Source organism: Hyperolius riggenbachi, chromosome 10, assembly GCF_040937935.1.
Source record: "Hyperolius riggenbachi isolate aHypRig1 chromosome 10, aHypRig1.pri, whole genome shotgun sequence".
Classification (NCBI taxonomy): Eukaryota; Metazoa; Chordata; class Amphibia; order Anura; family Hyperoliidae; genus Hyperolius; species Hyperolius riggenbachi.
Window position 1 is genome coordinate 5,939,171 of NC_090655.1, and position 16,428 is coordinate 5,955,598.

At 47.0% G+C, this 16,428-nt stretch overlaps 1 protein-coding gene and 1 long non-coding RNA gene across 7 annotated transcripts in view; one reads left to right on the forward strand and one right to left on the reverse strand.

The window, feature by feature from the left end:
- Positions 1-16,428, forward strand: part of ZFYVE27 (zinc finger FYVE-type containing 27) — a 149,710-nt gene that overhangs the window by 71,605 nt on the left and 61,677 nt on the right. For 5 of the 6 annotated variants that reach the window (XM_068257954.1, XM_068257955.1, XM_068257957.1 and 2 more), the window contains exons 7-9: positions 6,101-6,240; positions 7,001-7,048; positions 12,266-12,337. In XM_068257954.1, coding sequence (XP_068114055.1) covers positions 6,101-6,240; positions 7,001-7,048; positions 12,266-12,337 — 260 coding nt within the window. The remainder of the gene's footprint in view (positions 1-6,100; positions 6,241-7,000; positions 7,049-12,265; positions 12,338-16,428) is intronic. The other variant, XM_068257953.1, reaches the window with a different exon arrangement.
- The window catches only part of LOC137536019 (uncharacterized), a 36,148-nt gene continuing 26,898 nt past the window's right edge, over positions 7,179-16,428 (reverse strand). The window contains exon 2 of the long non-coding RNA XR_011024497.1: positions 7,179-8,085. This is a non-coding gene — a long non-coding RNA (uncharacterized lncRNA). The remainder of the gene's footprint in view (positions 8,086-16,428) is intronic.

A 16,428-nucleotide genomic window follows, 5' to 3' on the forward strand; every position in this document is an offset into this window, starting at 1 on the left:
CCCCCCCCCCTCCCTTAGATAAGGCAGCTCCGTCTGCCATTATCTCACTCGGTGTGGCTGCAGTAATTCGAGAAGGGAGAGGTTGCTGCAGAGACATAGGGAAAGCTTAGTTAGGCTCTTGTAGGCTTGTTAGCTTGCTCCTTGCTGATACTTCTTGCTAAAAAGCACCCCTCAACAGCTCTTTTGAGAGCTAACCTTGTTCTTGTGATCATTTTTTTTTTGTGTGTGGCCCACTGACACTTATACAGCCCTGTGATGATATATTGGGATGAGGATGATATGTACGATAATATGCAGAATATCGCCGCCGTATGGCATAGCACAGAAGCTGGCTGTGTCACATGGGTATGTCAGCCAGTCTGGCTTTGAAGGTATTGGCAGCTAGCTTCATGGAAACCGGTAGTGTGTGTGTGTGTACAGAGTGTGTACAGAGTGTGTACAGAGTGTGTACAGAGTGTGTACAGAGTGTGTACAGAGTGTGTACAGAGTGTGTACAGAGTGTGTACAGAGTGTGTACAGAGTGTGTACAGAGTGTGTACAGAGTGTGTACAGAGTGTGTACAGAGTGTGTACAGAGTGTGTACAGAGTGTGTACAGAGTGTGTACAGAGTGTGTACAGAGTGTGTACAGAGTGTGTACAGAGTGTGTACAGAGTGTGTACAGAGTGTGTACAGAGTGTGTACAGAGTGTGTACAGAGTGTGTACAGAGTGTGTACAGAGTGTGTACAGAGTGTGTACAGAGTGTGTACAGAGTGTGTACAGAGTGTGTACAGAGTGTGTACAGAGTGTGTACAGAGTGTGTACAGAGTGTGTACAGAGTGTGTACACAGAGTGTGTACACAGAGTGTGTACACAGAGTGTGTACACAGAGTGTGTACACAGAGTGTGTACACAGAGTGTGTACACAGAGTGTGTACACAGAGTGTGTACACAGAGTGTGTACACAGAGTGTGTACACAGAGTGTGTACACAGAGTGTGTACACAGAGTGTGTACACAGAGTGTGTACACAGAGTGTGTGTACACACTCTGTGTACACACTCTGTGTACACACTCTGTGTACACACTCTGTGTACACACTCTGTGTACACACTCTGTGTACACACTCTGTGTACACACTCTGTGTACACACTCTGTGTACACACTCTGTGTACACACTCTGTGTACACACTCTGTGTACACACTCTGTGTACAGAGTGTGTACACAGAGTGTGTACACAGAGTGTGTGTGTGTATACAGAGTGTGTGTGTACACAGAGTGTGTGTGTGTATACAGAGTGTGTGTGTGTGTACAGAGTGTGTGTGTGTGTACAGAGTGTGTGTGTGTGTACAGAGTGTGTGTGTGTGTACAGAGTGTGTGTGTGTACAGAGTGTGTGTGTGTACAGAGTGTGTGTGTGTACAGAGTGTGTGTGTGTACAGAGTGTGTGTGTGTGTGTACAGTGTGTGTGTGTGCGCGCGTCAATTGACCTACATTTGCATTGAATTCCTCTGGAAGCAGGGAGCTTGGACATTAGTATACAGTTCCTCTGGACAGCCAGGAACAGGTAATTAGGTTCCCGTTTGTCTGGCATCTTGCAAATGTGGTGCATTGCTTTGATCTTTTCTATTAAAGGGATACTGTAGGGGGGTCGGGGGAAAATGAGCTGAACTTACCCAGGGCTTCTAATGGTCCCCCGCAGACATCCTGTGTTGGCGCAGCCACTCACCGATGCTCCGGCCCCGCCTCCAGTTCACTTCTGGAATTTCTGAGTTTAAAGTCTGAAAACCACTGCGCCTGCGTTGCCGTGTCCTCGCTCCCGCTGATGTCACCAGGAGTGTACAGCGCAGACACAGACCATACTGGGCCTGCGCTGTGCGCTCTTGATGACATCAGCGGGATCGAGGACACGGCAACGCAGGCGCAGTGGTTTTCTGACTTTAAAGTCAGAAATTTCAGAAGTGAACCAGAGGGTGGGCCGGAGCATCGGTGAGTGGCTGCGCCAACACAGGATGTCTGCGGGGGACCGTTAGAAGCCCCGGGTAAGTTCAACTCATTTTCCCCTGACCCCTTACAGTATCCCTTTAAGGTATAAACCGCTGCCTGTTGGTCCAAACACTATCAGACTAACTGAGTCTGCCAAGTTCAAAGTGGACAGGAAAAGCCTTGAAATTCGCATGTCACAGCTAGCCCAGGTGTGACAAGGGGCTCGGCAGACCGTGATGTCACAAACGGGGAAATTGCGTTAGATTGTGGGACTTGTACACTCAGGCCCTAAATGGGCCTATAAGAACCTGCACAGGTCCTTCACAACTGGTAGCTCTCTGGAGATAGCAAAGACTCTAGGGCTAACCTGGTTTCTGACCAGACCGCGTGCTCCATGCAAACAACGCCCAGATCTATACGCTGGTAACGTTTTTTCCCTCTTATTTTGCAACTTGTTTTGTGTGTATCGTTGTAACCTTTATTTTGTAACTTTTTACTTTGGTTTTTTTTGTACATCTTTTGTATATATTATTATCTGTATTGTTCCACTCGTTCCTGGAATATTAAATCGTTATTTAATAAGTTTGACTTCTGCTGTACTAAACTAACACTCATAGCCTAGAAGAGACTGAAGTGTAACTGTGTATAAGTCCATGCCTGATTGTACGTTTGAGCAACACTAACGTATAAGATTGTAATTGCATTGTGTGTATGGGGCACTTCTGCGCTCGACAGCAGAGTGGGAAGTCTAACAGTATCGTTCGGAACGACTGTTAGCAGTTTTGCTTCACTATAGTGTAAGATTGCAACTGTGTGTGTGTGCGTGGCGTTCTCGTATTCGGCCTAAAGCGCAAAGCTGACCCAAGTACGAAAACGCGGATTGCGTGCTGAGCACTCGACAGCAGAGTGGACGTGTCTAGCAACAGCTAGTGGTGGCAGTGAAAGGTGTTTGAGGGGTCCCAGCCTTGTTTTTAGCTTGAAAGGCGGCTCCCCGCTTGATCTGGTCAAACCCGCAGTCGGGAACTGTATACGCAGGCGTGCCGTGGGCCAGTTCCTGACAAGCCCTGTCAGTAGTTGCTAATTTCTATACTGTGCAAGGCCCAGCACATTCAGTGACTACCTTTTCGCTGCACGTGTGTGACAGCTGCACATTTGTAATACCAGTCCGACTGTGCATACCTGTTCACGGTACCTGTGTGTGACAGGCAGCTGCACAGTGTATTGATACCAGTCACTGCATACCTGTTCAGTGCACCTGCGTGACAGCACGCAGTGTTAAATTATATAGCAGTCACTGCATACCGGTTCACGTTACCTGTGTGTGTGACACAGCTGCACATTGTATTGATACCAGTCACTGCATACCTGTTCACTGCACCTGTGTGACTGCACATTGTATTAGTCAAGTCAGTGCATACCTTTCACTTCATCCCCCCCCCCAATATGGGTAAAACAGGCAGAGGCAGGCCACCCGGCAGGTCTGTTCGAGGTCGTGCTGTCATGATTTTGTGCGGCCCTGGACCAAAGTACAGCGTTCAGAAGGCGCGTGCCATCAACCCCCAAGATTGTCAGGACGTAGTTGACTATTTAACACAGAACACCTCATCTTCCTCAGCTTCCGCACAGAACCGTGACATATCTTCCTCCTCCTGCTCTGATTCTGGCACCCCACTTAACACTCCGGCAGCCATCACCAAAGTGCCATCACCCCAGGGCTCAGCGGTGTGGAAATTTTTTTGTGTCTGCCTCAGATGAGAGCAATGCCATCTGTACTCTCTGCCACCAAACATTGAGCCATGGAAAGACCAAGACCCGCGTAGCGACAACTACCTTACGAAGGCACATGATTACAAAGCACAAACTGCAATGGGATGACCACCTGAGGAAAAGCAACACACAAAAGCAAAGCCACACACTGCAGTGGAAGATACCAGGCCGCAATTATTTCTCAAAAAAGGCGATACCTAAAATGTACTGCTTCATTGTGGTCAGACCAAATTTGATCAGATGGACAGTCACTGTTTTTCTATCATTGAGCTACCTCAGCCCGGCGACCATATGGGCTTGAAAACTGCCACGGCCTACACTCTAGCCATGTTGCGCACCAGTCCAGCACGGCCGTCACTACACAAACCGCTGTTTGCGGTGCGTTACACAGTGAGTTTGGTGTGTCAGTGTGAAGCAGAACTCTAATTACACTCCCTGATTGATGTATACACATGCAAGATGTTTTAAAGCACTTTAGGCCTGTCATTTAGCATGCAATGTGATTTCTGCCCTTAAAACGCTGCTGTGCGTCAAATCCAGATTTTTCCCGGGGACTTTTGGTGTGTATCCCACTCCGCCATGCAAAACTCAGATGTTAGACCCCTTGAAACATCTTTTCCATCACTTTTGTGGCCAGCATAAATGTTTCTAGTTTTCAAAGTTTGCCTCCCCATTGAAGTCTATTGCGCTTCGCGAAGTTTGCGCGAACCCGAACTTTTGCGAAAGTTCACGTTCAAGGTTCACAAACCTAAAATTGGAGATTCCAGCCATCTCTATTGTTATATTTTTTTTATTTTCTAATGTTAATATGAAGGAAAATGAACCAGAATAGACAGGAACAGTGTGGTTTGAAATATAAAACCGCATATGTTTCTTATGAAAATACTAGTAGACCCAAGCCCGTTTAAAAACAGGCTCTAGGTCTTTTTCCTGCCGCCGCCAGTGGGCATGCACGCAACCACCGCACGCCTCGCCCGCCTTGCTCCCTAGTCCCGTCCAGCTGTCCGTATTGTGCACATGCGCAGTAGGCAGATAACGGGGACACTGGGACAGGTGGACTCAGAGACACAGGTAGATTATAGTATAGGATTATAGTATGCGTGTACTGGGGGCGTGATCAGGGGCGTGGCTTAAGTGTCCCTCTCTCTCATCTCTAAAAGTTGGGAGGTATGGTGGATCTGAGCTCTTGCACCGGATAAAATGAAAACCTATAGAAATGCACCCTGTATGTATTATGGGAGTGATTTTTAAAAAGCGCTCAGAAAGCACTCAGCAATCGCAAGCGCTCAGAAAAATGCTTATAGTGTGTATCCAGACAGAGACATTAGCCTGTCTAGTTCCCCCTCATCTGTGACTAATCACAAGTGTGAATGTGATCCCTTAGCTGTGTCCGCTCACTGCCTCGGCAGAACCGCTTATTTGTAAACACGGGATGTTAATATGTCTCCTTCCATGAAAAGCAGGAAGTAGACAGTCTGCAAATTTATTGCAGGATTTGTATCAGCTGTAACAATGAAATGTTTTTCTTTAAAGGTTATTATGCTGTTGCTTATCTTGCTGGTCACCTGGCTGGCAGGGCGTAGATTTCAATTAGCTGCTGCTGCGCTCATCCGCCGTTTCCGTTGCTCCCGCCGATCTCGCCGCTGAATCCCGACGTCTCTCGCCGTAGCTCAGTTGCTCTGCCTGTCTCTATAAGGGCAGAGCCCTATGAGCTGGTCAGGAGGCGTGTCTATCGATGTAAGCCGCTCCCATTGGCTTACATTGAAAGAGAGTCGGGAGCCAATGAAAGCAGCTCCTGACCGGCTCACAGGAACTCTGTCATTATAGAGACGGCAGAGTGGGTGGCCCAGGTTCCCGACATGCAGCAGTGACGGCAGGTATCTGCAGCAATTTGTCGTAATCCATCGGGATTCCACTGTCTCTGCTCCTTAATGGGGCAGAGATCGCTGGTACTTAAGTGGTTAAAGTGTACCAGAGACCTGCCAATGTAATGATTTTTTTACCTAGCCGGGGCTTCCTCCAGCCCCATAAGCATCCCTCACAGTCCTCCCGCTGTCCTCCGCTTGTCCGCAATCATCCCCATTTACTGGCTCACTCGCATCCGTCATGATTTTCTGTGCATGCGCAGGAGGTCCGTGCATTCGCAGAAGACCCAGACTGGACCTGACTGAGCCAGTTACCGGGAATTATTGCGGCTGAATGGCAGACCGCAGGAGGACAGTGAGAGATGCATCTCTGCTTATGTAACTACAGTCAATATAAAATCTTTGCTTTTGCAGGTCTCTGGTTTACGTTAACTAATGTCCAGCACTGCATAATATGTTGGCGCTTTATAAATACAATAAATAAATGAATATTTTTTGTGTTGCAGTGGTGACGGAATGCAGAACATCTCTCCAGCAGAGGGGCAGCAGCGACGCGACATCTATAGAGCCATCGCAAGCGGCACAAGAAAGCGAGAGCGTTCCTGTGATGGAGAGGACCCCCACGCCGGTCCCCACCAGCCCCGAAGTGAGTAGACATGGAACATAAGTGTGTGTGTGTGTGTACTGTGTGTGTGTGTGTGTGTGTACTGTGTGTGTGTGTGTGTGTGTACTGTGTGTGTATACTGTGTGTGTGTGTGTGTGTGTGTGTGTGTGTGTACAGTGTGTGTACAGTGTGTGTACAGTCTGTGTACTGTCTGTGTACTGTGTGTGTACTGTGTGTGTGTGTGTGTGTGTGTGTGTGTTCTCAAGCCATATTCATGCACCTTTTGATCCATAACAATCTCTATAATTCACCATATTGCTAATATAAATGGTTTTTGTTCAGCATCTGATGGTCATTATTATTCCCGGGGTATAATTGCTGCATTATTCTGCACATTCCTCTGATACTCCGCGGACGATCGTATAAAATGCGGCGTCCTCTGGGGGGAGTGAGCTGACCGCCCATCTGGTGGCTTGGAAGTCGATGGCGGGACCCCGCAGAGCTGGGGCTGGATGGAGTATCCCGGCACTCTGGCCGGCATGCAGACCCCGTCCAGTCTTGGACCCGAGCCCGGCCTCCCTTTGTTTATTTTCATGATGAATGTGTTTCTCGGGAAAGTATTCCCCTTTTGCATAACACTAATTCAATTTCTCTCCTCTCTATTTTGGTGGATATTTTATATGATTTCTCCCTCTGGCTCTCTGTATTTTTCCCTTTGCTTTCCTCTTGCTTCACGGAACGTTTTCTCCCCTTTCTAACGCCTGGTTCTTCTGTTTCCTCCTCCCGTCTTCTGTCTCCCCAGTTCTCCTCCTCCTGTTCGGACAGCTCCGAGTTCACCAGCCATAAACTGGTAGGCTTCCGCTGAGAAACTGCTTCATCCACGCTAGAAGTATGATATATTTTGTTTGCAACGGGCCGTGAAAATATTCAGCAAATCGCACAGTTCCGGTCTTGTGTATTGGAAAGAAAAAAGGCCAATATGTTGGTAGAGCGGTACCCTTTATTGTACACTGTGTAGATTCAGGGCCGGTTCACACTTGCTTTGAAAATATATCTGTGCGATACGTTTTTAAAGCTTCGCTTAAAGGACACCTGAAGTGAGGGATATGGAGGCTGCCATATTTTTCTTATAAGCTATACCGGTTGCCTGTCTGTCCTTCTGATCCTCTGCCTCTGATACTTTTATCCATAGCCCCTGAACAAGCATGGTTGTTCAGGCTTTTCTGACATTGTCAGATCTGACAAGATTAGCTGCATGCTTGTTTCTGGTTGGATTCAGACACTGCGGCAGCCAAATAGATCAGCAGGGCTGCCAGGTAACTGGTATTGCTCAAAAGGAAATAAATATGGCAGCCTCCATATACCTCTCACTACAGTTCTCCTTTAAATGCAGGAAGTAGATCCTATGTTAAAAATAGGATCCGCTTCCACTTGTTAAGAAACCTGTATCCGTTCAGTACGGAACGCGAGACGGAACGCAGAGTCCCATTTTTCCTGGACCGGACAGGACAACGTGTCCAGTGAAAGCCTATGAGAATGGACACTATTCGTTCTCACTAGGCTAGTCGCCGCATCCATTTCGTCCATTTCGATCACCGCCGTGATGTCATACTCGGGAGTCCCGCGGCCCATCGCCGCGGCTCGGTCCCTTCTAAACAGCTCGGCGGCCAGTATTAGCTTGGGGGTCTCAGTAGGGCTGGAAAACACCAATGGGAATCCTCAGGGATGGTTGGAGTTTTCTCCCAGGCAGCAGCACCGTGAATAATGTCCGGCAAGGGAAAAACGAGTGGTGGCCCCCAGACAGCTTCACAACCTTCCGTATCTCTCTCCCCAGAGACTGTCCACTGCATCTTTACCTCCATCCTCCATGAAGATGCAATCCGTCACCTTTAAAAAACACAATAGAAGATATAAATTATAGATGTAGCTGTACGGTGCCGAATATCATGATGTTTCATAAATCTGTTAGCTGACCCATGTCAAAGTTATCACAGTGTCTACTAAGGGTAAGGCTGGATTCTACAGAAAGGGGAGGGGCATCTAGCCAAGCCACGCCTATTCAGTCAACTGACTATGAGCTGACTATTGCAGAAGCTGATGTACAGTCAGGTGAGAAGGGCCGGTCTGCAGGACATTGAGCTAAAAAAAAAAGTGCTTTATTTTTACAATAATTCCGTATAAATGATTTAGTCAGAGATTGCCCATTGTAAAATCTTTCCTCTCCCTGATTTACATTCTGACATTGATCACATGGTGACATTTTTACTGCTGGCAGGTGGTGTCACTGGAAGGAGATGCTGCTTGCTTTTTTGGCAGTTGGAAACAGTTGTAAACAGCTATTTCCCACAATGCAACGCGGTTCACAGACAGGAAATTGTCAGGACCATGGTCCTCAGAGTTTCCTGTGGGAGGGGTTTCACCACAATATCAGCCATACAGCGCCACCTGATGATCCGTTTGAGGAAAGGAATAGATTTCTCATGGGAAGGGGGGTATCTGCTACTGATTGGGATGAAGTTCAATTTTTTGTTATGGGAGCATGTTTGTTTCCTTTTAAACAATGCACATTACCTGGCTGTCCTGCTGATTCTCTGCCTCTAATAACTTTAGCCATAGCCCCTGAACAAGCATGCTGCAGATCAGATGTTTAGCTTATTCATTCTAAAACATGCATTCTCTTCTCATAAAACATTCGACTGACTTGCCACGTCTTTTTCCTCTAACTCACTCCCCGGGCCCGCCTTCTTTGCTTGAGTAGCCCCACCCTTTTGTAGAGAAATGCTGTGACACGTCTTTGGAAGGGGGCGTGGCTATGTGCTGAAAGCTGGTGGACATGAGGCTCGGGGAGGGAGTTGGCAAGTCATTTATAACTTTTAAAAGGTATTTTATTTATAAAGTTTTGTAGATTTAAAAAAAAAAAAAGTTGATTGAGCGCCATTGTGTGTCGGCCGGTTATCTCCTGAAGCCGCTCTGCATAAAACACAGTTTTCCGTTTCCGCACTCGCGTTCCCTCGTCTTATCCTCGCTCTTCCCCTTTTAAAACCTCTCCCTGCTGCCAAGTTTACATTTCGCCGATCAGCGGATTTTTTTTATCTGAAAAGATTAAACACAGATCAGACTTTGCAATGAAATTGGAGCTTTTTCCCTGTGAATGACGGGTTAGCGCTCTGTTATGACTTTATTAATGTAATCGCCGTTAGCCGCAATCTCTCCTCCTTTGTGGTGAGTCCAATAAACATGTAAATGGCGGCCGCAAGAAACCGCCTTCCTGTCCAAAGCGCTTCACTTAGGATTCATACCGATAATAAAAGAAATGTAGAAAAAGCGCGGCCTTTCTGCCGTAGCCCGGCATCAGCTGGAGAAGGCGTAATGCAATCTGAACTTTTTTTATCCCGCAGAAGCGAAACGCGCCGAACAGATTGCCCGGGGCTCAGCAATTTACATGCCGGCTTTTGATTCCCTGCGTATCGCTGCATTATACGCGTTTCACTTTCCCACCGTTATAAGCGACTTTCAATGGACTGTATACCCAGACTGCTTCTAAAGGGGAACAACAACTTCACACATATAGCTGTACGTCTTATCGGAACAGACTTGGGAATAAATCAGACGCATTTCTCTTATTTTCACCTCCACCGATTGTCTCCAGAAATGACTTTACATGAGCAGATGTTACACAATATAGCCATCATCCTCCGAATAGTCAGTTTTACATTTTAAAGGGAATCTAAACTGAGAGGCATATGGATGTTTCCTTTTAAACAATACCAGTTGCCTGGCAGTCCTGCTGATCTCTTTGGCTGCAGTAGTGGCTGAATCACACACCTGAAACAAGCATGCAGCTAATCCAGTCTGACTTCAGTCACAGCACCTGATCTGCATGCTTGTTCAGGGGCTGTAGCTGATAGTAGTAGAGAGGAAGGATCAGCAGGGGAGTCAGGCAACTGGTATTATTTTAAAAGGAAAAATCCATATCCTTCTCTGTTTAGGTTCCCTTTAAAGGACCACTGCAACAAAAAAAGTAAGCAGTTAAAATCTGACAGAACTGACAGGTTGTGAACTAATCTATCTCCTCTTGGGGGATTCTCAGGGTTTTCTTTGCTTTTAAAACCATTTATAACTGCCAAAATAGTAAGCTACCAGCCAGCCTCCCTAATCCCACTGCACACTATTTTGTCAGTTAGACTAATCCCCCACGAGAAGATGGACTGGCCCAGAGCCTGTTGGTTCGGTCACATTTTAACTGCTTACTTTTCTTTTTTTTCTTTTTCTTTTTTTTTGGGGGGGGGGGGGGGGGGACGGAGTGGTCCTTTAAAGAGGCCCTGTAGTGATACATATTTGAATTTTAGTAAATTATTCAGCATACCCACTTTTATGGCAATTTTCCTGGTTTTAGCGTTAGAAACACTATCTATCTATCCATCCATCTCTGTATATCGTATGCAACCCGCCCTCCTTGTGATGCTTAGCTTAGGCTGTTTAGCTATGTGGAATTCTCCCCCAGTGCATTTTGGGAGACCAGGTATATTTTCTACAGGCTTTTGAATTTTCCAACAAAAAAAAAAACAAACATTCCGCAGTGATGCACCCGCCAGCAGTAAAGATGTTGCCACCTGTGATACATTTCAGAATGTAAGTGAGGGAAAGAAAGTTAATTGTCGCTCTATGGTCTTTGCATGCCAGGGTTTTTTTCTTTTCTTTAAAAGATTCACACCAGTGCCAGCTATGTTTGAATTGTACATTTGGGCAAGACAGTTAATAAACACCTGTAGCAAATTCCACATTGGTTTGTAGGAATGGTCATTGACATACAAATACATTTAAAGGGAGCCCGAGGTGGGCTCATATAATTTAGAAAAAAAAACACCTAGGCGACCTGATCCGGGGGGGGGGGGGGCTGGAGGGGATGGGCAGATGAGGTAGCCACCAGCCACACAACTCTCCGCCGCTCCTGTGTCCGCACAGCACTGGCTCACTGTCACTTTCGTGACCTCTGGGGCATGACGCTGGAAGGAGAGATTGATTCTCTCTGCCAGCATGCAGGAGGCAGGGAACCGGCAGGGGGCGTGGCCAGGGAGAGAGAACTGCCCAATGGCATCTCTGGAAAGTGGGCATTTGAGCAAGGAATCCCTCTCCTCCAATTACCCTCAGAGAGAGCGACAATTTTCTGAAATGTAGTCCTGTCAGGTGATCTCTGTGTAATGTTCATTTACTGAGAGGTCTATGCACAGAGGGAAATACTGCTTGCATGGCACTTGCACACAGGTGTTATTTCCCACAATGCAAGGAGGTTCACAGACCGGAAACTGTCAGAGCCATGACATCACACTGTGGGACACCCCCTTGATGACCTATTTGAGAAAAGGAAAAGATTTCTTGTGGGAAAGGGGATATCAGCTACTGAGTGGAACAAACGTACTGTGAGGTTATAGTGAACCCGAGGTGAGAGGGATATGGAGGCTGCCATATTTATTTCCTTTTAAGCAATACCAGTTGCCTGGCTGTCCTGCTGATCCTCTGCCTTTAATGCTGGGAATACACGGCATTTTAGATGGCTCTATAGATAATTTCCGACATGTCCGATCTCCCGCCCAATCGTTTCCACGCTCGATTCCGAATTAAAGTGAATGGAAAAAAGATAAGAAAAACGAGCGGAAGATAGAATTGACTGCGGAATCGAGCGGTGAAAAGATCGAGCCATGTATGGCCAGCATTATGCCCAGCCATAGGCCCCTGAACAAGCATGCAGCAGATCAGATGTTTTTAGACATTATTGTCAGATCTGACGAGATTAACTGCATGCTTGTTTCTGGCGTTAATCAGACTCTACTGCAGCCAAATAGATCAGCAGCACTGCCAGGAAACTGGTATTGTTTAACAGGAAATAAACATGGCAGCCCCCATATCAGTCTCGCCTTGCATTCACTTTAAGCAGATGTGGGCTGTAGCAGAATGTGGGATCCCTGGTTGTTGCTAGCTGGTAGTTGTTCCGTGCAGAAGGCCGCTCACACAGCACGGAGGGGCCGGTGTCTGTTTATCCTAACATGAAATGCTTGTTCCGTGGCAGGACCTGTCTCCGGGGAGCGTGGAGGAAGCTGAGGAAGCAGAACCTGACGACGAGTTTAAAGATGCTATCGAGGTGGGTGGAGTGTGAAGGCTTTATTTTAAGAAGCGAGCGTTCCTGCGTGCGTTCCTGCGGTGTAATCCCGGGCGGAGCTGTAAAATGTTTGTCATTGGGCAGATGGAGTGTTTATCTACAGACGGCGTTCTGTAAACTCGCTGCACGCTACGAATGTGCTCGCATGTCCCGGTACAATTGTTTCAGTATTACGAGCTAAAGCTGCGCTAAATGTTATTCTGTCTTTCTAAAACAGGAGGGATTTGTGATAATTCAGCTTCAAAGAGGAACTGTAACGACAAAACGGCCCCTGGGGGGTACTCAGCTCGGGTGGGGGAAGCCTCAGGATCCTAATGAGGCTTCCCACGCCGTCCTCCATCCCTCGGGGGTCTCGCTGCAGCCCTCCGTGCAGCGGTGACGTAATATTTACCTTCCTGGCTCCTGCGCAGGCGCTCTGATCGCTGTCGGCTCCAAAGTAGGTGGAAATACCCGATCGCCGTCGGGTCTGCTCTACTGCGCAGGCGCAAGTCTCCGGCGCCTGCGCAGTAGAGCGGACCCGAATGAGATAGGGTATTTCCGTGTAGTTCGGAACGGAAAGCCGCCACAGCGCCCCCGCTGGAGTCAGCAAAGGTAAATATTGAATTTACAGTCGGGTCTGTCGCCGGCTGTTCGGAGGGCTGCGGCGAGACCCCCGTGGGACAGAGGACGGCGTGGGAAGCCTCATTAGGATCCGGAGGCTTCCCCCACCCGAGGTGAGTACCCCCCAGGGGATCTTTTTCATGTTACAGAGTCTCTTTAAATAGAACCTGTAACAAAAAAAAAAACCCTCTGAGGTATACTTACCTCAGGGGGGGAAGTCTCCGGGTCCCAATGAGACTTCCTCGTCCTTTGTAGCCTCAGAGTCCAGCGCTGGCATCCCCAAAACCTCCTTGACAAGCGACGCAATATTTACCTACCGCGATCCTGCGCAAACGCAATAGCGGCTTCTGCGTTCTGGCTCAGGTGGAAATGGCTTTAGCTATTCGCTGTACTGCGCATGCCGGAGTCCTTTGTGCCAGCGCAGTAGAGTGGATATGATTGGGATCGGCTATTCCCGCTTTAGCCCGAACGAAGAGCCGCTTCTGCGCCTGCGCTGGATCGCGGTAGATAAATATTTACCTCGCCGCCGTTTGGGGCGTCCCAGCGCTGGAACCGAGGCACGGGGGACGACGGGGGAAGCCTCATTAGGACACAGGGGCTTCCCCCTCCCAAGCTAAGTGTCCCGCAGAGGTGTTTTTTTTTTTTCGTTACAGGTTTTCTTTAAAGCAGGATTGTCACCATAAAAATCATATTTCAACAGCAACTGGTCTGAGTGTATTAAGTGACAAAGATGCTAATCCTGCATTCAAAACTTTTTCTGCTGTTATGATTTGGAGTTATCACATACTTAAGGAGCTCTGGCCCTTTAGTAGTCAGTGCCAAACAGTTGCATGCTGGGGGTTCTTTTTATCTAGGATATATTCCTCCTCTTCCATTTATTACCCTGCCTAGCTGCTTATCTGAAACCTGATCCTCTGCTCACTTGCGTTTACAAGCAAGGCTGAGGTGACTTGGAGGAGAAAAGAAAAAAAATTAAAGGGCAGAAATGACATCAGGATTTAGCCTCAGCTGTTGGTAAAAGACATGGTTCCCACCAGAAACAGAGTTATCTTCATTTACTATATAAAATTCGCTGAAATCAAAACGCGGACAGTACAATACATCTGTTATGTAAGTAGATCAAGTATGTATCTACTTATATATGTGGTTTTTTTCCTTGGCATAGTATGGTTAATCCTACTGCTTTAAGTGAGCAAGTGTGGTTTCCCACAATTCATCACTGCTGACTATGAAAATCATCTGAAAGCCAGGTTCTCATCCAGAACTGCTGGTGTATAGCAAGCCTATAGCTTATACATGTTACAGAGCCACATCAATCCAATATACATCATACAACATACAGCCTGTTTTGGACTTATTGGTCCTCATCAGTGCATGGCCAGGATTGACATGGCTCTGTGGGATAAGGTTTGGACCAGTACTACAGAATATGGTGATCCACAAATAGGAGCATAATGGGGGCTAAAAGTGACCAAAAAGCTACTAAAAAGCAACATTAATAAAGGTCTATCCCATTTTAATCCCTGCCATGCACTGATCAGGACCAGAAAGTCCAAACAGGCTGTCTGCATGTGGGCTGGTATGGCTCTGTATCATGTATAAGCTATAGGCTTGCTATACACCAGCGGCTCTAACATCTATAAGCTATAGGCTTGCTATACACCAGCGGTTCTGTAACATGTAAGCTATAGGCTTGCTATACACCAGCGGCTCTGTAACATGTATAAGCTATAGGCTCACTATACACCAGCGGCTCTGTAACATGTATAAGCTATAGGCTTGCTATACACCAGCAGCTCTGTAACATGTATAAGCTATAGGCTCACTATACACCAGCGGCTCTGTAACATGTATAAGCTATAGGCTAGCTATACACCAGCGGCTCTGTAACATGTATAAGCTATAGGCTCGCTATACACCAGCGGCTCTGTAACATGTATAAGCTGTAGGCTTGCTATACACCAGCGGCTCTGTAATATGTATAAGCTATAGGATCACTATACACCAGCGGCTCTGTAACATGTATAAGCTATAGGCTCGCTATACACCAGCAGCTCTGTAACATGTATAAGCTATAGGCTTGCTATACACCAGCGGTTCTGTAACATGTATAAGCTATAGGCTCGCTATACACCAGCGGCTCTGTAACATGTATAAGCTATAGGCTCGCTATACACCAGCGGCTCTGTAACATGTATAAGCTATAGGCTCACTATACACCAGCGGTTCTGTAACATGTATAAGCTATAGGCTCGCTATACACCAGCGGCTCTGTAACATGTATAAGCTATAGGCTTGCTATACACCAGCAGCTCTGTAACATGTATAAGCTATAGGCTTGCTATACACCAGCGGCTCTGTAACATGTATAAGCTATAGGCTTGCTATACACCAGCGGCTCTGTAACATGTATAAGCTATAGGCGTGCTATACACCAGCGGCTCTGTAACATGTATAAGCTATAGGCTCGCTATACACCAGCGGCTCTGTAACATGTATAAGCTATAGGCTCGCTATACACCAGCGGCTCTGTAATATGTATAAGCTATAGGATCACTATACACCAGCGGCTCTGTAACATGTATAAGCTATAGGCTCACTATACACCAGCGGCTCTGTAACATGTATAAGCTATAGGCTTGCTATACACCAGCAGCTCTGTAACATGTATAAGCTATAGGCTTGCTATACACCAGCGGTTCTGTAACATGTATAAGCTATAGGCTCGCTATACACCAGCGGCTCTGTAACATGTATAAGCTATAGGCTCGCTATACACCAGCGGCTCTGTAACATGTATAAGCTATAGGCTCACTATACACCAGCGGTTCTGTAACATGTATAAGCTATAGGCTCGCTATACACCAGCGGCTCTGTAACATGTATAAGCTATAGGCTTGCTATACACCAGCAGCTCTGTAACATGTATAAGCTATAGGCTTGCTATACACCAGCGGCTCTGTAACATGTATAAGCTATAGGCTTGCTATACACCAGCGGCTCTGTAACATGTATAAGCTATAGGCGTGCTATACACCAGCGGCTCTGTAACATGTATAAGCTATAGGCTCGCTATACACCAGCGGCTCTGTAACATGTATAAGCTATAGGCTCGCTATACACCAGCGGCTCTGTAACATGTATAAGCTATAGGATCACTATACATCAGCGGCTCTGTAACATGTATAAGCTATAGGCTCACTATACACCAGCGGCTCTGTAACATGTATAAGCTATAGGCTCGCTATACACCAGCGGCTCTGTAACATGTATAAGCTATTGGCTTGCTATACACCAGCGGCTCTGTAACATGTAAAAGCTATAGGCTCGCTATACACCAGCGGCTCTGTAACATGTATAAGCTATAGGCTTGCTATACACCAGCGGTTCTGTAACATGTATAAGCTATAGGCTTCCTATACACCAGCGGCTCTGTAACATGTATAAGCTATAGGCTTGCTATACACCAGCGG